Consider the following 23,120-nt stretch of genomic DNA (forward strand, 5'->3'; position numbering starts at 1 on the left):
ATTGTAGAGGTTCCTGAAGCTATTGAATGAACTTGTCATTCACATCCATTTTATTGCTGCTGTTAGACAGCAGTTTAGGTTACTGGCACATTGCCTGAACATCTACAGCTTTTTGGGAGTAACTTGTTCAAGGAAGACTTTCATCTGATTTGGACTGGTCAGATATAAAAACTGAAACTTTACGAACTGCTCTGGAGCCAGCTCAGAGCCAACTTTTAGAATTGATTTGTGTGTAGTGATTAAAAGTCATGAAAGCAAGGGGATAGCGACAAACAAAGTAACACTTTCAGGTGCTTGTTACTGTACTTGTTACTGTGGTCACAACCAGAATGTACAACAGGCTTTGTATCACAATCTTAACACTTTTTTGACTCCAAACTATGATGTTCTTTGTTGCCTGTGACTCTGACTCTTCTTTCTGTTGCAGCTTTTACCAAACTATCTGCTACTTGTCGAACTATGAAGTAGTAGAACACTGGAAAGTGTTTGAAACTTTCACAACTAATGATGTTTAGGGAACTAGGTATGGAGAAGGAAAAGCATAGGTGGGAGAGAGGGATAGGAATAACTTATTAAAGTTCCAGTGCGCAGTCTTGTGTAATAGGCATGGTCATGCTTACAGGTACTCTGTTGATAAGGGATTACAATGCAGAAGAGAGATCCTGGATTTGTGAATGTTACATAAAACTCTTGGTGCAATGTTCAGCAGCAGATGGAAAAGCCAGCAGAGGTATTGGGTATCAATAGTGTTGTCTTATTCCTACATAAAGCCCTGTTGAGCCCTTCTCTTGAGCACTGAGGACTACAGTCCCCATATTTCAGGGAGCATATATTGGTGTTACAGAAGGTAGTGTGGAGATTTTATTTTAATTTTTTTTAATCAAGACAGCAGCTTTTCAATGAGGCATTTAGAAGACAGACTTATCAATTTGGAGAGGTGAAGGTTGTAGGAGGATTTATGAGTGAAGCTTGCAAATTCATGCACGTAGTGAGTGCAGAACTGTTACCAAATCCTGCAACCTTAGAACTGCGTAGTACTCAGCACTTAGAGGACAAGAAGTTCAGAAAAGTCTGAGGAAGATTTTGGGATGATGATTATTATTATTTGCACACAGTAATAAAATTCTGGAATTCTTTGCTGCAGGATATTGGAGGAGCAGATAATTTCAGCAGGTTAAGAAAAGGAATTTGATGAATATGTCGTCAACAGTTCTGTAAAGAGAATAGACAGGCGACTGTTCTCTGGTTTCCTCAATCACAAGGTTGTACATGCAGAGAGAATGAGAGGGATGTGCTACAAAGAGATTCGGGCTTAGGTGTTCTTCCTGAGTATTGCTTTTTGTTGCCTCTGTTGCAAACAACACTGAGCTAAAACGACCCTTTTTCTGGCTAAGTAGGATATTTATGTTCTTGCATTAGTGCACATTGTGATCAGAGAATCTGTGAGAGATTATCACATATAGTTAGATTTAAACTGTTTGTTTTAAAATCACTGCTTCATTTTAGGAAGGCTTTGTATCTTTTTCAGTCATCAATCAAAAACAGACTTTAAAGGAGATAAGCGAGTTGAAGAAAAAAGTTTAATCATGCTTCTGTGTAGACTATGTCATTGTCATTGTTTAAATTTTTTTTTCCAAGTTTTTTTAATAAAGACTGGTCATAGGTTTTCTTGCCTCTTTCTCTGACTGGAATTTTTTTTCTTTTTTTTCCTCTTCCTCCAGCTCTCAAAACAGTTGTGCTGGAAATAATGCACACTTTTTAAAAACAAAACTTCTTCAAAAAACCTGCATTTGACAGTAGATTCCAGGGAGTTCATAGAAGATTATCTTTATGGAAGCTTTATGCTGCAGCCAAAGTAGAAGTTTGAGGGTGCAGAAGGGAAAAAAAAAAGTGGAATATACTTCACAACTTTCTCATTGTTAATCTGTGTAAGAAACCTAATACCATGACAGTTGGGGATGTGAAGGTTAATACTTGCTACTTGACCTTCCCATGAATTAATAATGGAATTTTCATTCATTGGGAAGCTGACAAATGGAAGCAAAAGTGCAGATGCATAGAAAAGAAGGGAGTAAAACTACTTAAAGGTAGAGAGATTTGATTATCCGGGTAAAATTAACATGAAGAATATTAAGACTGGAATCTTAACACAGGGGGAATTTAGAGTTACTGTGGAGTTCATTAATATAATCTGTAAAAATACCCTGACTGGGTTATGTAATGCAATTTTTCATTTCCATGTGACATCTTAGAGTTGCCATGAAACAGGTGCTGCAAGGCACATAAGAAGTGTATGGTTGCTTCTGAAGTGAAGGAAATGTTTCATCTAGATAGATTTTTAACATTCTGAGACTTCACATTTCTGAGTTTCATCAAGTATTGTATTTAAAATACACATGGCATTCAGTAGTCTTGATTTTTATCTTCACATTTATTTCCAGTGCAATTTAATAGGTAGAGCCCCAATTTTCAGATTCATGTGGTTATTTGATAGCAATCAATTGCACTTTTACTGTATTTATCAGGGAATAAAACTGAAGAAAAATAGCATGCCTAGGACTTTCTGCTTGTGACCTTTTAATTTCAACCTGATTAGATTGATTTGGTTTGGTGGAGATGGACAGGAGGACTAGTATGTTCTCCACCAGAAGGCTGTCTTGTGATGTAGAGCTCTTAGCAGTTTTGTGGGAACTGTGTGCACAGGAAAACACGTGAGCAGTATTGCTATTAAACAGTTGGATGGGCCCTGGAGAAGAGTAGAAAGAATTGAAAACACCTTCTCTACTGTCTTAGAGGTGTTTTTCTTTTCTCGCCTCTACTTCATCTCCAGTAAAAATGAATTAAAACCCTTTTTACAAATCTGAAATCTTTCAGATCCAGATTTCTGTTGTTAACATACTGTGGGAGGAATACAGGTCAAATTTCAAACTGTCAGCTCTAGCAATAGTTTGAGACGAGCTCAATAACTCTTCTGATAGGTTTTTCTCTAAGAAACCATATTCCTGAGGAGTTCTCTGTAGTGATCTTAGAAACCTCATTTTTAAGGTGCTCATGTAGGAGGTTTGCCAACATATTGCTGAGCTATGGAAAGGTCAGTTATGCTCTGGTAGAATCCACAGAATGACATGCAGTAAAAGAAAGTGGCCTTGTTTTTAATAGATACTGTAAGGGAAGAAAAAAAATCCAACACAAATTTATGTAAAAACCATTAATAGGATCCCTTAATGTGTACATTAGCATGACTGACCTAGCAAGAATTAAAATAATTCCTGGTCAAACAAAACAAAGCCCTGTTTTTTTTATTTGCTCAATGTGAAAAAAAGTACAACCTCAACTAACTAATTTTCCTTGAAAAAGAAATTGTATAACTGCTCATAGTTTCCAAGGAAATACCTGACAGATTAAATCTCTTTAAATGTTTTATATGTGCACACTTTTGCTATGGGACCCATTATAGTACATTGTTATTCAGGCCAGGAGTTTAAAAGACATTATGAAATGTGTTAAATCAAAGTTTATTTCTGGACATTACTCTTTATAATGAATTTGGAGGAAGAAAAAATAGCAAGTCGTGCTTAAAGGTAGGAATTGCTTCCAGGTATGGTCCCTTAAAATAAATTTTCCATAGGAACAGATTATTTCTTTGAACTGTTGCAGAGTTTTTCCTCTGACCTTGCTCATCATTAATTATATTATAGTAGTGTTTTGGTTTATTTGCAGTTCTGATTTTTTCAGTTTTAGGGTCACACAATGAAATCAGGTTTATATCCTCCTTGTTCCTCTGTGATCTTGTTTGGATTCAGAACAGTGCAGAGTAGAGATCTGGCAAATAGGTAAATGGGAGTGTCACTGTTTATTAGGTTGAAGATGAGATCAGTAACTATCTGTGATGGGCTAATTTTATTAATTTTTTATTTATTTAGGAAATGGATGGTAGTGAGTGAAGTATAACTTGTGGGTTTTATAATATTCTTCTTTAAGCAGAGAAACTGGTGAAGAACTGTTGAAATGGTTCAAATTAGCCATGGAAAAGCTGAGCAATGTATTAGAACAATTAAATTCTGCTAGAAATATTTAATAAAGCAGTTTCCATCATCCAGTTCTCACACTTTCTTTTAAAATATGCATTTAAAGCATTAGTGATGTTAGTGTAGGCTTTTATATTCTGTCATTTTACTTCTTAATCTCTTTTGCAGAAAGAATATGGGACTCTGTGGGAGAATGTTCTTGTTTCTATATTTTTCCCTTACAAAATTATTCTAAATTTTAAGAAAACAAGTGCGTATTCAGGCTATCTGATATTTGACTCCATGTAAACTTTCAGAAAAAGTCTGTTAGGGGAGAAGATAATTTCATTGTTTCTTGCTGTTTAATTTCTAAATGGCTTTTTGTAGTGTAGCTTCTCAGAGAGTCATACAATTTTGGTTTTGTTATTCTTGGGTTTTTCTTCTTTCCTGCTTGCAAGTTGTCAGTGACACAGTTAAAACTGTACAGTCCTCCATGGAGCTAGGAACCCATTTCTTTAAGGAAAGTTGGCCTTACATGCAGTGGTATCTCTTGATTTTTATTTTTCTCCACTCCATTTACTAGGCACATATAGTGAGAGTTTTTAGTCTCATGAGTAACAAGAATATGCAGTTATAAGTGAGGAAGGAAAGGTAGGACTAGTAGGTATGGAAATTGGTAAGCAAGAGGTTGGAGAGGTGGGTTGCAAGAGAAGAATATGGCATTTATGGTCTGATTTTTCTTTGCTTTTTCCAAGTAGCAGGGATACAAAAATACACTCTTAATTAATATTCCATATTAATATCAGTCATACTTTATTGTTCAAGCCACTTGGTGTAAACTCCTCAATGGAAAGTAAACTGAGGTTGGCCTTCCATTGAATTATTGGAGTGAAACGTCAGAATTGAGGTCTGGCTGAAAAAACAGACCATAGAAGCTTTTTGAGTTTTGTTGGCTTAGTGTTTGTATAGGCGCTTGGATAAGATAACAGGAGAAAAGTTGCTAAATATATAGGGGAAAGTACTGCTCAAGAAAGCATGGAGCAAGGAAGGGAGAAGATAAGTTTCCTTCTTTGAGTTATTCAATGGATAGATGCATAGTTTGGGGAGAATTGGTGAGGGAACTACTTAGTCCTGCTGAAGGAACCTGAGATAAGTGTAGAGGGGTTGGGTGGTTTGGGGTTTTTTGTTAGGATTTGGGGGTTTTTTTCAGTCATCTTTATAATTGCTTGTCTGTTTCTGCTTTCTGCACCTCTTGGATTCATCAAAAGAGACACAAGAAATCCCTTGGCTGTTAATCTCAACAGGCAGTTTAGCAGCCTCTACTGGGCTTTTATCACAACTTGTTGCATCTGATTTGCTGTCATTACAGCAGTCTTTTTATGCACAGTGTCTATAATCTGCACCGTTAATGCTACAAGGAAATGCCCTCTTCTCTCTGCATTCACTCTCTTAAGAAATACTTAAAACCAGGTTTCTAAAATAAGCTTTTAGATAGATTACTTTTATGGCATTTTAGCCATGTGAGTAAAACACAGATGAGATTAAAACCACAGAAAAGCACAAGCTATTTACTAGATGTAGCTGAAGTAAAAAGGGACTTATAAAGGTTGCATTGATTTGAGTTTGGGGAAGGTGAAGGTGTGCTGGTTACTGAGGCAGTTCTGCGTATTTCCAAAAGCTGTTCTCCTGAACTCACAAAGGCTGTTTCCAGAATGGTAGCTGACCATAAATGGGACTTCAGTCATTATGAGCGTATCATAACTTCAACTGGAATTATTCTGTACAGCAGTTATGTTACTACCGGCACAATTGCCTGTGATATTTCTTACAGCATGGACTGGATGTGCAGTTGCAGTAAGAGAAGATTAGTAATGAACAAGAAGTGCAGATAACATTCTAGTCTGTCAGCTTCTTTATGAAGACTTTGTCGGGTATAATTATTTTGTAAGGTCTGGTTTGGCAGCATTTACTCTGAAAAACACTTGCTTTATAAGGGTTTTGTGAAAAGTCAGTGTGATATTAAGGTTTGTATTGAGGAATTTTCTCTGTGTTGAACATGTGCTCTGTCAGAAGAAAGGAGACTTTAAAAATTATTTATTTATTAGCTAACTATTCGTCCAGCATTATAATGGCCTAGTATTTGCCATCTGAATCATATTTCACATTGTCATCTTTGAATTTTTTAATAAACAAGAGAGGCAGTTTATTTTGTGACTCATACTCATGGATCTGAGTAGCCTTTGGGAGATGACACATTGTTTACTTTGGTTTCAATAGTTTTCACAGAATAAAGCTTCAACAGTAGCTCCATCATGTTACGATTTCCAGGCCTTTTAAGTTGTCTGGGGATCATGCCAGTAGTCTTTAAAAGAACACAGCTAATTAATTCTTCCGGTTAGTTAGTATTTCTGGCATAAATGAGCACTAGGATCTCTCTGTGTGTCTCTTTTCAACATTATAAAGTCACACTGAAGGGGTTTTTTTGAAATAGCTAGAAGCAGGATGTAAAAGGATCAGTAAATGGTCATTACTACAAGCATAACTTTATATTGTACTGCACTTCATTATTTAAAAGTTTTGCTTTGTAATTAAACTCTGATATTAATGGTTTTAGGAAGAATACTTTCTCTGAGTCACCATTGCTGGATTTTCCTTCTGGTAATTAATTTCTTGAATAGATTTTTCTCTTTACTTCTATGATGCTGTATTGCCTTTATTTTTATGCCCAAGTCTCTGAATGAAGCCAGAATGTTGCTGCCAGCAGTTTCCCTTACCTCCTGTTGGTACCTTTTTCTTGCCAGTCTATTTACTGGCAGTCTTGGCTGTTCACTCTTGCATCTGTGCCTTTTATTTGCCACTGGTATATATAACTTTCTAACAACATTCTGCATGTCCTGCTGCTGAATCCTGAGTTCTGTGGCTGACGACAGCACTACATGTTTGTTCCTTTGGCATGCATCTGTCAAAGTAACTTTCAGTTCCTTTAAGCTTTCTTCTAGAGATGGAGACTGAGTCCATTTTGTAGTTTCTTTGCAACATCAATATTTGGGGTAAAAAACCTTTTAATCTGTTTTTACTATAGAAGAAAGGCCTCATGAGGCCTCGTTACCTTCTACTTCAGACTTCTGTAAGGTTAATAATCTTTTGATGCTCTGCAGTAGGTTAGGGTTTTTTTAAGTGATGATTGGAGAGAGACCTTCATATTCATATGATACAAATGCATTTTTCATGTTATGTAGTCAGTGCAGCCATATTAGTTGCCCATTGTAATTGAAATGGAGAAAAAACCCTTTTTTGTTTTTGTGAATATGTTGGAGTATATTTCTCTGTGAATGAAGGTAGTGGAATCAGAGCCTACTGGGTTTATTTTTATCCATAATACAGTAAATGTAATCATATTCCCCCATGTTGCCACATTTGATGCACATGTACAAAAATTTAGTAACTTGAGTAAAATTATAGAGTGGATGTTAATTCTAGTTCTCTCTGCACTAACTACCTGCATCCATCTTGGTTCTAAGCCGCTGAAACTTATAAGTACAGTAGTAAAATAAAAATAAGCAGGCTCTCAAGTTTTACATGCTACCAACACATAGTTGGACTTCAGAAGCGTTGGATGATGCCCCATAAGTAATTTTATGTCTCATGAAGATGCAGAAAACTTTCTCTGTAGCACTTCTTTGAATTTTAAGGTAATTGTTATAATAATTGGCAGTTTTGGAGTAATAACTGGAAATTGTGTTTTATTGAGACTCCAGACACTGAAAAATGAGCTAGAATACAAAATATGTTATTGAAATGAAGCACTAGGGTGATGATGGGGTTTAAATACTGTTTTTCAATTTGTTCTGTGTGGTTTTTGTGAAAACTCTACATGCATTAATCTCTTTCCATGGAGTTTTTGCTGTAACAGCTGTGAAGGTGCTTTTTTTGCCCATCTGATAAAATTTACATAAGGAGTAAGTACAAACTTCTTAGTACTGTACAGGGAACTTGAGATGGAGATTATAGAATTTACTGTTCAGATAGAGTGTATTGTGATATGGATTGCTTTAATGTAGGTTAGAGAAATTGGAAAGAAAAATAAGAGGTCTTAGGAGGATTGAGAAGGGACTAACTATTTAGCAGGAAGTCTTAAGGACTGTTCAGTAGACAAGGAGTGGAAAAATGGCATTTGCTACTGAATTATGGTAAACCAATTTTCTTCTTTTAATGGAATCCTCTGTTTTTGTGGATTTGCTGTGATCTTGTCAGATACAAATTTTAATTAGGAAAGTATTGCAGTACAGTTATTGATAAACTTGTGTTTCATTTTTTTTGTGGAGTGTTTTTTTGTTAGATCAAAAATGCCTGCTTTCCATGTCTCAAGGCTTTCCTTTTCTCTTCCAGAAAATGCTGGGACAGAAGAGATGAGTACTCCCTTTACTAAGGCCTAAAACTGCCTGTTGAAAAACAATCCTGACCAGGCAATATACGAATGGCCCAAGGAAGCCAGCAAATTGATATTCAGGTTTTACATGACCTGCGACAGAAGTTTCCTGAGGTACCTGAAGGTGTTGTGTCCAGATGCATGTTACAGGTCAGTGTTCTGTTAATGACTGTAAGAGTAAGCAGCAGTGCTCATTTTAAGCCTGGGTGCCTCCTTTGAAAACAGATGTTTTTCTTACTATTTTTCTTTTTAAATGAGACAAATACAGCCAATTCCTTTGTTTTGCACAGCAAGCAAAGTGTTAAATTGGCCTCTCTTTTTCGGTGTCTAATGAGGGGTGGCCCAAGGTAAACCAGCCTATAAATCAGTAATCAGTGTGTGCATGGAGACTATGGTCTCACCAATCAGTATGCTCATGCCTTTTGGCTATCTCAAGAGTCAAAACTAACTGTGGCAAAAGGAGGGATGCAAAGCCAACTTGAGTCCAACAGGGACAATTTAAGGCAGTGCTACAAAATGCATTATTTTTTAAATTTTATTTTGGTTTTTATTTGAGGTTTAGGGCAGGTCCAGAAGCAACTTTGCTATCTAGTCTCCATCAGACTTTGAGGTAATTAGTGGGCCCTTGCCTGCATACAGGTTGGCCCCAGTGCTTTCCACTCCCAGTTCCCTTGGCCTGCAGAGCCAGCACTGGTGGCCTTAGGTAACTTCTGCACTGGCAAGTGTGATGTGGGCACACTCAAATTCTCTGTCTGACTCAGGCTCAATCAGGCAGGACTAGATGGTTGTAGCTTAACATCCACCATGTTAGACCTGAGTGGGTGTGATGCACTGGTGTGCTTCTGCCCAGAGCTTCCTAGGGCTTTGGCTGCCAGATGGGATTAATTTGTTTTGCTGTAGCTCTGGAGTCCATGTCCAATGGATTTCTATTGGGCTTGAAGGTAACAAAGCATTTTTCACAGGTGCTGCAGTTAGTGCTAAGACCGTGGACTGATGTTCTCAACGTCTGTGTGCTGTTTTTAATGCTGCCACTATCAGGATACGTGCCCATGTTTTGTAGCAACTTCTACTCTATAATATGACGTTAGCCACTTCAGCAGATAAATCAGTATGCCCATCCAAAGCCCAGCAGGGACACCTAAATGCCTAGAGTTAACAAATGCTGATAGACTTACTTAACTATGTTCCTTAAACATGTTTGCTTTGCATTTTCCAGCGATTCAAAGCATCCATACTGATTGAATTTTTTTCATTATCTAAGATACTCAACCTTTGAGTACTCAAGTTAATGAGAGAATTATCTTAATATTCATACAGATAATCTGTAAACAACACTTGATTTGAAAAATGACGGGTCATGGGTTCCCAGAAGCTAGTAGTCTCTGGACTATGACTAGGACATCTGTGGTTAGGAGTCAACATCCTTTATATCATAATTGTTTGTCTTGCTATTTATATGTATTTTTATTTATGAAATACATATATGTGTGTACTCACAAATGTATATGTACTCACACACATACATCCAAATACAGTGTTCGTACTCTTGGTAATAAACTTGTTAAGCTGTGCCAGTTTAACATTCATATTTTCAAGACTTTATCATAACTCTCCATTCTTACTAAGAAGAATCGTTAGACTAAGAAGCCGTGAAAAGTGCAGTCCTTCAAGAGAATTGCTTTTGATTTACAAGAAGACAAAATTTTGCTTGGGGCTTGTGAGGTTTTAAGCTTTCCCCAACTCCTTCTTTCTAATTATTTAGCTGAAGAGGAAACTGAACCAGACTATATTTGTTCTCAAGACTGTACACTGCAAGTTTTATATTAGTGCTTTGTAGGACTTAGTACTACAAGTACAGTTTTGTTCTTAAAACATGAGAACTGCTTGTTGAGCAAGGTCAGTGGACTTGACAGGGTGAATGTATCAGTAATCACCTTTTGAATGTAATTCTTGATAAATGTAAAAGCTAATGCTTGTCTTTAGGGAGACTCAGCAGTCTTCATAACATTGAACACAGTGGATTTTTTTTTAATAAAAAGAGTCTTATAATTGTGAAGAAAAGATACTGTACATCCCATACTTTGACAGATTTATGCAAGGAGGGTTTAGCTTTTGAGGAAGTGTTTTAGGTCAGCTTTCGTAAGAGACTCTTTAAAAAGCACTTCCGTGTTTTTATTTGAGGGTTGAGTTCCATGTGTGCAGTATTGTTACAATAATTTGTTACACTAGAAAGCTACCTGGTTTTGTTAGTTAGCCCAGAACTAAGACTCACCAACAGAATCCTGTCATCTCAGTGGTTCTTTGAAATATTGTGAGCTCTGGTTTCTCTGACTCAGCTTCTAGCTTTTCTGTTCTGAGTTACTAGGGCTTTTTGGTTTTGTGTTTTGTGGGTTTGTTTTTTTGCTTGCTTGCTTGTGTTTTGGTTTGTTTGAGGGGGTTTGTTGTTATAAAAGCTACCTAACATGACTTCTTTAAACCAACAAATTTTGTACTTGGACTGGCAGGAAAGATTGAAAAGCAGAATTTGAGAGTACTTGTGCAGGTGTTTGCAATACTGTTGCAACAGTGTGTAAATCCTGAGTTCTACTGCCTTGTAGTTAAGCATAGTGAAAGGAATTCCAATAAAGGCACTAAGTGGTTTAGGTCAAAGACAAGTACTTGAGGACATTATCAGGTATAAGAAATGGTGTGTTTGCCTTACCCCCACAATACCTAATGTGCCTGATATGTCAGGGTGATTTTTAAGCTAGGCATTATAAGATATCCTAGGAGAGAATCTGAAAGAGTTTAAGCAGTTAGGCAGTTTATAATATTATTGATGAGGCTTTTATAACAAGGAAAGTTTCTTCAGATCACTGTGAATTATGCATGAAAAGCTATACAGATACTTCAGTCCTTCTCCTTGAATTCTTTTTAACCAAACACAGCATAATTTTAAACAAAGGTTTGTAGCATTATATGCTTATAATAAAAAAAAATTATGGATAAAGAGAATATGCAAATGTCTCAAGGTTAATAGGTCACTGTTGAAATGTCTAAGCAATATATAGCATACTAAAACCAGAGAACCACCAAAGATCCAATAGGATGAAACTTAAACCCTCTTAATTAGGGAGTAAAAAGTCTTGGGCTGACAGCACTGAATGTTCCTAAAAAGTTTTGTATCCCTCTGTTCTTCCCAACAAGCCTCCTGCAATTCAGCTCTTCCATTCTCCTCATTTAAAGGAGTCACTGCAGTGCCTGCGATCTGTGGACGTTGTTCCCTGTTGTTCTGTTTTTTGTGTCTGGAGCATTCTGTAATGCCTGCTCCTCAAGTCTACGTCCTCTCCTTGCTTCCTTATTTCCCTCCAACATTCTTATTCTTTCTTTTTTTTTCTTTCTCTTTCAGGGTGCCAACATTTTAAACTCAATTGGGACATGGGCAGAGATAAGATGAGGGGTATTGTTTTGCTGGAATATGCTCAGTTCTGCCATCAACCGGTTCTCTGATCTATAAAGAGCTAGAAGCGGTTGAAACTCTGCCTCTGCCAGCCAGAAGATGCCAGGGGTTCCATGTGCCCCCGTTTCCCCTTTGAGTTCTCCAATTTTCTCATTGACGTCACTGAAATTTTGGAATTGATTGGATGCAGTCTTAAAAAAGAAAAAAAAATTGTCCAAAGAAATGCATTCAAGCTGAATGTAAGGGCCTTGCAAGCTTGGCCTGTTCCTTTTTGGTTTGGTATTTTTGGCCTTTCTGTTAATAATTTTAATTCACTTAAGTTCATGCAAAATCTGCCTTTAAGATCTTTCTAGCTTGTTTTTCTGTGGCATCCTATCTTTTTTCTTTTCTGGCTCCCTTTTCTCCTTTGCAACAAATACAAGGCTATTGTTCTTATCTTTTCTTACCCACTGTTCTGTCTGTGTGTTTCCTTTCTTCACTACTAACTTCCTTTGATTACTTTGTTCTCTGGTGCTTGTTCCAAACTAGAGCCAATACACATATCATCAATTTCACCCATTTTCATATATATGAAGACTTTTCTGCAACAATCCTTATATACAGTTGTCTTGTTAGATAGCCTTTAGGGAATCCTGTTATTTTAAGAGGTTTTGTGGCTGGGTTTTGGGGGGGATTTTTTTTTTTTTTTTTTTTTAGAGTTCAGAACTGCATCTGGTCTGTATAAACACATAGTTTTGGTTTTGTGGGTGGAGTTTAGCCTTGTCATTCCTCTCCCACTTCTGTTTTCATTTTTTGTTTTTTTTTTTTTTTGTAAATGTGTAAGGTAGAGATGGTCTTGCTATGTCTGCACAACACTGTCACCCTTCAGCTTGGTTGAAGGAAGAGAAATAGGTCTGCTAGTTTAACAAAAGTAACTTGATAGAAAGCATGTAGCATGGATCAATTTATCTTGCTTGTGTTACTCTTTAACTAACTGATCACCTTACTTCTTGGCATGTGCAGTTTTTATCCTTGGTCACGTGCATTCTTTCTAATAACTGTTTTCTGTGTGCTGGATGAATTTGACACCTCTTTAGTTTTATTAACATCTGGGCCTGAACAGATGCTCTTCTGGCTGAAAGTATTAACCTTTATTTCTTGAGGGGTGAGGGGAGGGAGGTTCTGTAAGAAAAGTGATATAGACAGAGCACAATATTAAGAAATTATGCCACTGACACATGTTCACTCTTTTCTAAAAATCCTTATGTAGGAAACTAAATTGGGAAGATCGGAATACAGTATTACTAAACATGTGGAAAAAGAGAAGAGAGATTAGCAGTTTGCTTCTGAAATGTTCTTAAAAAGCAAATTAGCTAGGTTGTGGTTTCTTTTCTAAGTCATCCTGTTACAGGTTTTATGAAGTAACTTTGTACAAATATAAATATTTAGGAGCTGTGCAAGCAGTGGTTTAAAATGAAAATACAAATGTCCCCTGGGTTTTCCATTAATAGTAATCCTGCAGTATTTTTATAAACTGAATTTCTACATTTCTTCTGAAGTCATGTACAACTCCTTGGGTCAGCATGTTTCTTCTCTGCATAAAATTCACTTTCCATTTTCAGCAACAGGTAATGCATAGCTGGTATTGAAGTATTTGGGAAAACATTTAAAATAAACGTATATTTTTATTTTTGTTTTTAAGTTGTTAACCAATAACGTGCAGATGCTGTGAATCCACTTCTGCTGTCATTTTCCTCCTCAAGCTGGAGATTTGGTCTCTGCTGAAGATTATTCTGAAATTGAGAAGGAATAGGAAAAGTATTCATCCAAGGTGTATCATATTGTATAGTGTTAGCTTGTCAAGGTCCAGGATCTCCCTGTCATTGCTTCAGCAGCAATGCTGACCTCTGCCCTTGGTGCCTCTGGCTGTCTCTGTTCTCAGGATAGTAAGCTTCACATGCAAGCCCCTTGTGTGTGCATAGCAGCTATGCTAGCCAGCCACCTAAAGCTTTCTGTCTGATGCTACATTGTTAATTTATCAGTTGTGATTGGGTGTATACATGTATAACTATGACAGTATTTAATCACTAATGTCAAACTTGCATCTGTCTTTTATAGAATAACAATAATTTGGATGCCTGTTGTGCAGTTCTCTCTCAGGAGAGCACAAAGTATCTCTACGGTGAAGGAGACCTAAGTTTTTCGGATGATTCTGGGATTCCTGGACTACGAAATCACATGACATCTCTTAATTTGGATTTGCAGTCACAGAATGTCTATCACCATGGAAGAGAAGGAAGTAGAATGAATGGAAGTAGGACTCTAGCTCACAGTGTTAGTGATGGACACCTTCAAACCAGTCAGTCCAACAATGAACTGTTTCAACAGGAACCACAGACAGCACCTGCGCAGGTTCCACAAGGATTTAATGTCTTTGGGATGGCTAATACAGTTAGTACTTCTAATCCAGGGCAGCATCTTGGATTTCACCTAGGCAGCAAAGGAGTATCTAACTTGTCTCAACAAACGCCCAGATTCAACCCCATCATGGTAACTTTAGCCCCAAACATTCAGCCTGGTCGCAATACCCCTACGTCTTTGCACATACATGGTGTACCTCCTCCTGTACTTAACAGTCCACAGGGAAATTCTATCTATATTAGGCCTTACATCACAGCTCCCAGTGGTACCTCTAGACAGACACAGCAACAACCAGGCTGGGCATCTCAGTTTAATCCCACGCACCCTCAGCAAGTCTACCAGCCTTCACAGCCAAGTCCCTGGACTACTATTCCTACATCCAGTACTACGCCACATACCTCATCGCAACACTCAACACAGCCAAACCAGCAAGGCCACCAGACTTCTCATGTCTACATGCCTATCAGTTCTCCTACTACTCCACAAGCACCTATGATTCATTCATCTGGTAGCTCTCAATCTTCTGCTCACAGCCAATACAACATTCAGAATATATCCACAGGACCTCGCAAAAACCAAATCGAAATCAAACTTGAACCACCACAGAGAAATAGTACTTCTAAGTTGCGTTCAACTGGCCCTCGCACCTCCACTGCTCCCTCTTCCCTCAACAGCCAGACATTAAGTAGAAGTCAACCCACTGTTTACATATCGGCCAGTCCTCCAAATACTGATGAAGTGATCACTCGTGGTCAGCCCAAGGTCTACATTTCAGCAAATGCCACAACAGGAGATGATCAACTTGTGCGGAACCAGCCCACGCTTTTCATATCAACAAATCCTGGAGTATCTACTACTGCTAGGAATATGTCTGGTCAAGTAAGCATGGGTCCTGCATTTATTCATCACCATCCACCCAAGAGTCGAGCAGTGGGCAACAGCACCACTGCAACCTCTCCTCGAGTGGTGGTTACGCAGCCTAACACAAAATATACTTTTAAAATTACAGTTTCTCCAAATAAGCCCCCTGCAGTTTCCCCAGGGGTAGTGTCCCCGACTTTTGAACCTACAAACCTTCTAAACCTTCCTGATCACTATGTTGAACCAGAGGGTATCCAGCATCTTACTGACCCTGTTTTAGCACATGTGGATAGGATCAGTGATGCACGGAAATTGAGTATGGGATCTGATGATGCTGCCTACACACAAGGTAATATTCTTAATATAAATCATAGAGATTTTGACCAGGTTGTCCATTCAGCGTGTAGATTACAGAATAGAAAACAGTTAGTAACCTTTGTGATGTTAATACAGTATTGTCAACTTTAGCATTCGTGAGTATTTCTAAATAAATAAAAGTGCTTCATAAGCAAATCACAGATTTCTTTTTATGGTAAAGACATGTAACTGAATACTTGGAGATAATTCTTCTGTTTGTCTTAAGTAGATATGTTATCTGTTTAATGAAGTGGAGTCATAACATCTTCATTTTTTACGTTGTTCTGAAAGAAACATCTACTCTTATTCGACTTGTCTTAATGACTTAAAGGTACAAGTCCACTGTCAGATTTTTAAATCAGTTGAGATACTGTTTCCATTGGGTAATGTTCCCATTTTTTCTTTTTGCGAGTGTTATTTAAGAAAGAAGAAAAGCAGACTTCAAAAGCAATTAATGGGATGAAGTCTTGGCCTCCGTGTTCCCTACTGTGTGCCTGACAATAAAAATCTTAAAGTCTTGGTACTTACTTCTGTTACGTTATAAAACGTTAGAAGGAACACCACACCAAAGTTAGCTGTTTTACAGGATCAGTGGTAATGGAAGGATAAAACTTAAAATATGTGATATGGCAATATAACCTGTTAATCTGTTTTCTTCTGTTTTCATGGGTTTGCATGCTTTTATTACCAACCTGATGGTTTATTAACCCTCCTGTGGACTTTTTGTATAAAGATGCTGAATGAATTTTAGGATATTTAAGCAGTATTCAGGAGAAGTGGTCAAAATAATTTGTCTTTGACCTCACTGGTCCTCTTTGGACCTACCAAACAGTTCAGAATTAGAAAAATGGGCTTGTTCCATGACCACTGTAAACATTCTTCAGATGAATTTAGCCATTTTGTTTTATGTATGTAAGTACAGTGATCAGGAGACTAGAAGCCATGTCTGCATCCGGAATACTATATGAAGTAAATGAACACTAATTATAGCTTGTGCACTACTTCTGGATGTAATTATCTTTGGTGAGGAGTAGTCAATCCTAACTCAAAAGTTTCTAAAGGTTAGGTGGGAAAACCAAAAGCTAATCATCCTAGACTGTCTTTTACATTCAGTGCGTAGTTAAAGAACTTCAGAAAATTACTCATCTGTAGATAAGGAAAACAAATTGCCCCCCAGAAGTCATATTCCCTTTTCTTACTTTGAAGGGAGACTTGACTGGCTCTTTTAGTTTTAGTCCTAGTCCTAGAAGATTTTGTATACCTAGAAATTAAGCAGCTGAAATCTTGTCCTTAGTCTCTAAATACTCTTCTAGATCATGAACTTGCTTCCCAAGCATTCTGCATTTTGAGTACTTTTTGATGTAGGGTATCCCTTTCTCCTGTTTTGCCTTTCTGACGGCACTGACTTCTACCAGGTCTAGTTCTTTACCTCTTGTACTCTTGGTAGCAATGGCCACTGTAACCTGCACAATCTCTGTAGGCTGCAAGTATCAGCATTCAGTTTATCAAGATGGGGCAAGCTTGATACACAACATAAGAGTTCAGAAGTGTTGACCTCAGACCTGCTGTGGAGCCCAACTCTTCCTGAAGCCAAGTCATAAATGCAGCTTTTAGATGAAGTGTAGATGCATGATGTGGGTTGGTACAGCTTTAGGGACCTCAGGGAAAGACCACCTTTCTGTGTCTTTCACTAGTTCTTATAAAGTATACTCATACTTCCGAAGTTCTTTACATCCAGAAGATTTCTGGCATGTGTACTTAATTTCTGCTGCGGTAAATGCAGTATTTTTTACATTTTTATTATTATTTAATCTTTGGAAAGTTGAATTCTGTGATAGGCTTGCTTGTATAATATTGATACTTGAAAGTTCTAATTATTGCTTTTAAACATGTTTCTTTTACTTAGCAATGGTTTTTTTTCTGTTACGTACAAGAAGGGATTTGAGTTGCTCGATGCTTTCTTTTGTGAGGCTGTGTTCTAAAGTGCTCATAATTTAGCCAGACTATGCCAAAAACCTTCCATGCGAGGTGATTGTCTCATTCTAATTTTAACCAGAACAGATGAGTAGTTTCTCTGGCCATGATTAGAGAAAAATGTATTTTCATCAGCTTTTCCATTTCTGCCAGAATGCTCCTTATCTTGGCAGGAAGAACTGAAAGTGGCTTGGAGTAGAAGGAACCTTGGGGTGGAAGGTGGAGTTGCTTTGGTGTCAAAGAAAATTTCCTGTACTTTTTTTATTTACTTTACATTTATATGCGTGGTCCAACCCAGGAGAAAAGAAGATGTGTTGGACCTATCTGCAAGTGCTGCTGTCTGCCATCTGAGAAGCTTTACTTAATTATGTGTGTAGGCACTCCAGTCTCCTTCCACGATTAGATTTCTCTTTGTCCTCCCAAGTAAGTCGCAGCAGGTAGTAGGTGGCTTCCCCAGATCTCTGTCTTGTTTGCTGCCAAATCTGGAGGTTATATAGTGTGAAAAGGAGTGGATACTGCTCAGAAAAAAATGGCTATCATTACCATGGAATGCTCAGTTATATCTCTGGCATTGACTCTGTGATGCTAAGAAACTCACCAGACTTACCAGAAGTGGTTGCTAATGGATGTTTCTCGTTTTCTGGGATTCCCGTTTGAGATACTGTGGACATGCTTGTGGAAATGTCGAGCATCCGCATCCGCTACTGAAGTCAGTAAGAATAAAGCTGTGAGAAGAGTAATGCTAGGTGCATGCCCAGAAGGACAGCCGAAAGAGGATGCGTTTTTATGCCAATCTGTGTAGTGTCAGTTCTCTGCCTGTACAGGAGTATTGGTTCCCATTACTTAGCAGAGATTTCAATTTATAATTAGTTTTATTAATATGAAGGAGGTAAATGAGATTTCAGTGTATACTTTAGTTTAAAGTGTCTTATGGATGAAAAAAGTGAAATCCTGTTGGAAATGGAAAATTCTGTACTCAGATATGTTGCTGTGGTGTATGTTCACTCTGCGTGTACTCGTGTTGAATAGTGAGGCTAAATAATTATTTAGTAGTTGCTCATTCTGTGTGTAGCTTTCCATCTGTATAATGGGAAGGCATCCCATTAAGAAAATGCATAATTGTGTAATAAAATCTTTAGGTAGATGTTTTCTTACTTGGGAGCTTAAGTCCTTTAGTTAAGTATTACATGGCTTTGGCTGTCTGATTATTTTTTTTAGCCTGGGAAGGGGATGGTATGCAGAGTGAATCGTTGATACCATCTATAGGTGTTATATATGTGGGTGCATGTTTGCTTAGCAATTCTTGCCACTGTGTTTTTAATAAGTGAATTGATAAACTAGATAAGTAAATTAACATTTTGCACTGTTCTTGCTTTGGCTTCTTGGAGCTTTTTAAAATTTTTGAAAATAAAAAAAGCTGCAGGAAACAAGTTTCCCAAATTCCTATCAGTCCTTGTAGATGCTTAGGAAAAAAAAGACTTCAATGAGACACAGCTGTGCCCCATGCTCCAAGAGGCTTTGAGCCCATTGCATCATGTGATCTAAGAAAAAACTGCAGCCTTATATTTGGCTCTCTATATCAGGCCCCACTCTTCAGTGATGCTCTCTTTAAAAAATTAAATGAAGAAAGTGTTGAAAAGGGGAGAACAAAAAAAAAATCAGAATTTGCGTATCAAATGACTGAATTCTGTGCAGCTTCAAAGACAGATTTTGAAAACATGCACAAACATAAGTGTGTCCTGAGACTTTCACAAACCTACTGCCGCAGAGTAATTGCGTTGCCAGAATTCCCCTCCATATTTGGCAAACCAAGAAATCTCAGAAATTCATAGGTCTGTGGAATAGGGTGAAATCATTGCATTCCCAGATTAGCTTAGAAACACAATAACAGAAGACACTCTAGATTTAAAATTCAGATTCAAAGAGGCCTTGAGAAAACAAGTATGCCCGCATTTCCAAACTTACAAGTGTACTCAGAACCCGATTGAGTAGGTCTCTAGGGGAGGAAGAGTGAACTTTTGTCCTCTAGACTTTCATACTCTCTGTAATTATAATGATACACAGCCTTTGTGTAAAAAATATGCACTTTGAATATCAAAGGAAGCAGTGGCATCTGCTAGATTATTAAGTGTAATGTGCTTGCCAGTCTGTTGAATGCAAACATGCAGAAGTTGAAAAAATTGAAGTACCTCGTTTGCACGTAATTAAGAAGTTGAACTGCAGTGTTTTTCTGAACGTTTTCAGTTGCTCTGAGCAACGCTAGAGGGAGCTGAATACCTAAACTGCCGGTTTCCATTCATAAATAATGCAGTGGGATATGAGGAGGGGTTTGTCTTCCCCAACCCATTTTTTTTCCTGGAGCGGCCCGTTTTGTATTTAAGGAAAATTGCCAAATTCTGTGTGAAAGTCTCCACTTAAACTAATGTCTTCGAATTCCTTATCCAACTTACTTTTAGTGGAAGAAGTATAGCATAGCAATACAGAACGCAATTGTTTAGAGCATGGTGTTGATAATGCCAAGGTCACAGGTTCAATTCCCACCATATGGACCATTTACTTAAGAGCTGGACTCAATGATCCTTCTGGATCCCTTCCAAATCAGAATATTCTGTGACTGAATTAATATCAAGTGATTCTTCTTTAATCATAATGGTAATTTTGTAATGAGTTTTTCAAAACCTGTTGGGATTTGAAATTGTAAAATGGTAAAGTAGTCACAAAGCTGGTAGGAGAATAAATGGCATCACTTTACAGACCTGGTGTGAAAATGGAGAGCAAGTAATAGTGCTGTGGGCATCCATCAGTGCCTTCTACCCCTTGTGCGGTTCCATGACAACTAAATTTCTAAACCACAGAAGTGGGAGAACATTGAAACGAGAATTTGTGGGCGTTTTCCCTTTACGAGAGTAGCTGAAACAAAAAAGGAGGTGGGGGATGCACAGGTCAAAGTCTTGAGTCCGTGCCATGCCACCTGGAGATATTCTGGTAACATTTTTCCATACCTACCACATCCAGTGGTACTGGCTGCATGCCAGCAGCCTGCATCCATAGGTCTGAAGAGTTCTGAGTCTGGTCAGTAGAGCACAGCTGTGTTGCTGCAGGTCAAGTACCAATAACCTGAGCTTTGAGATGTTGCCTCAGCAGTAATACCAAAGCAATAAAAATAGAAGAGACTGTCTAAAAGTGGAAATTAAGTGTAGAAGGAAAAAGGGCCTGTATTCTCCCTGCAGGAAGAGAGGCAAAGTAGCCTTTGATTTCATTTCTTTATAGTTGCAGCTGCATTTGTAACTACTGGGGTTCATAAATGAGAAAAGTTTCTTCCACTATTTTTAAAAGGCTTTTCAAGAGGAGATAGTATCTTTTGAGAATACTTACCTGATAATTCAACAAAAATCTTTACCTTGAGATTTCAGTTATTACATTTTATATTACATATGAACACAGTGGCAACTTTAACTATGGTGTGACTACTTTGACCTGAAATGAAGGTGCCTCTTTATGTAAACTTCTCTGATTTGATCGAAACCTAGCAGAAGCTTCATCAGCTTTGTCATTTCGGTATCTTGTGAACACATGACTCAAAAGCCTAGACTGGGTCTCAGTAAGGCTTTGCAGTCTGTAACACTGTACAAAAATAGTTTGGCGTGGTTTCTATTTTTGAAGAACCTCTGGAAGACAAAATATGATGTGTGACTGAATGAACAGGCAGGAGTTACAGCAGAAGACAGTTCTGCCTGCCAGAGATGTGGAAAGTTGCATCTTTTTGATGTGCTATTTTTTCCTTTGCTACTACTCAGGAAACCTAGGCAACCAAATTTGAGTGCTTCTAATTTTTTGGTACCTGAAGAAACCACGATGAACTAAATATTATGTTTGACTTAAAGCTAGAGTTTGACTTAAAGACCTTTGTGAGGCAAATTCAGTCTATTGGAACGTCTTGTTATTGCTACTTTTTTATAATGTCTTCGGTGCTATAAAAGTATCCATGGTCTATGAATGGTCCTAGTTTGTGTGAATTACTGATTGAATGGATGAATTAATGACTATGAAGAAGTTGAAATGATTTCTGGATTCATTTAAAGAAATACTTTTTTTGTAGAAGGCGATTATTGCTTTGAGCAGTGTTATCTGCTTTTGTGGTGATATTTAGTAGTAAATCTACTTTCAATGAAATGAACTCATTAAACTGCATGAATTTGCATCTTCTGCTGCATACGTTCTTTGTACCTTTAAAAAGCTGTGGTTTAAATGCTAACTTCATTGTTTCTAAATTGGGTCTCCTCATACCTTTTGCTTTACAAATAGCAAACAGTGTTAGAAATTAGAAGCTGAGCTAATGGTTCTGCACCGTAGTTTAGGGATAAAATGACATACAATCCAGCCTCTGTGATAAATATCACTGTTTCCTAGTCATATTACTTATTTCTGGTTTAGTTTCAATTGGTGTGCCCTGTTATAATCAACACTGGATTATGTTCCAATCTTAATAGCAATAAGCATACCTAGTGCTGCATATTGCAGTTGTCTATCCTCTTTATGCTGTTTTACAGTGATGAGGTTGAATGCAATGCAAAGAAACATTTGTTGTTGGCTTCTGGTAGCCATTCTTGTAGGTTTTTAGAGATTACAGTTAAATTTTGCGTGGTCATCTATTATGATGTATGACTCATTTTATTTACTTGTCTGTAATTAATTTGTGCTGCTTTCAAAAATACAGCACATTCTGTCTTATGACAGAGATTTTTCTTGTGAGGAAAACGGAAAAGCAGTGGTTTTGTCTGTATTTTCCCAAAAGAATACTAACTTGCTTCTTTATCTGATATTGCCATGTGAAGGATAATAAAGTAGATAAAATGGGACTTTATGTATTGCAGCTTTACTGGTACACCAGAAGGCCAGGATGGAGCGACTTCAACGAGAACTTGAGGTTCAAAAGAAAAAGTTGGATAAACTAAAAGCAGAGGTCAATGAAATGGAGAATAATCTAACACGAAGGCGCCTGAAAAGATCGAATTCTGTTTCCCAAATTCCATCAGTAAGTTGAAACGTCTGTAGGCTATCAACCTAAACCACAAGTGTGGTCTGTCACAATAAATTGAAGGAAGAGCTGTTCATATATTGACAATATACTAGTGACAGGCAGTATAGCTAGAATTAAACTGGTAAACAGTGTAGCTCAGAGTAAAGACTAAATATGTGTTATTTAACCACAACCTTGCAGTTCACTAATTGCTTTGTGAAGTATTGCTTTTAAAGGCAGTCACAAAAGGGTTGGCCTGCTAGTCCTTTCTAACATTTCAGACTACAATTTAATACTCATACTACTTTCCACACCAAATATTCTTTGGTCTTTGTGCATATACCAATCTTGAGGAAACCAATTTAATGCACCAGTTTTCAGTGCATTCAACCATTGATTTGGTGGACCATTGGCGATGTCCTGACCACAGTCTAGAGTTGTTCAGTCAGCTCTGAAGCCTGATGTGAGGGAATTAAGTGGGTTTCAAAGATTTTTGTAAGATCATACTTGGATTAAAAGAAAGGTGGTCATAAGGGAAGATTTTTAATCTTCATTTCTAAAATAACTAAATGCTGTCTACCTGTGTGTGAATGATAACTGTTAATAAAGTGGGGAAATTTAGTCTAACAGGCA

General features: G+C 37.6%; 1 protein-coding gene across 4 annotated transcripts in view; it reads left to right on the forward strand.

The window, feature by feature from the left end:
• Positions 1-23,120, forward strand: part of TAB2 (TGF-beta activated kinase 1 (MAP3K7) binding protein 2) — a 63,491-nt gene that overhangs the window by 34,646 nt on the left and 5,725 nt on the right. For 2 of the 4 annotated variants that reach the window (XM_051811217.1, XM_051811218.1), the window contains exons 2-4: positions 8,397-8,586; positions 13,973-15,485; positions 22,342-22,502. In XM_051811217.1, coding sequence (XP_051667177.1) covers positions 8,485-8,586; positions 13,973-15,485; positions 22,342-22,502 — 1,776 coding nt within the window. In that variant the 5' untranslated portion in view covers positions 8,397-8,484. Of the gene's footprint in view, positions 1-8,396; positions 8,587-11,824; positions 12,115-13,972; positions 15,486-22,341; positions 22,503-23,120 lie in introns of those variants that run through there. The other 2 variants (XM_051811216.1, XM_051811219.1) reach the window with 2 other exon arrangements.

Source organism: Manacus candei, unplaced genomic scaffold (genome assembly GCF_025592945.1).
Source record: "Manacus candei isolate 608988 ecotype Guabito, Panama unplaced genomic scaffold, ASM2559294v1 h1tg000081l, whole genome shotgun sequence".
NCBI lineage: Eukaryota > Metazoa > Chordata > Aves > Passeriformes > Pipridae > Manacus > Manacus candei.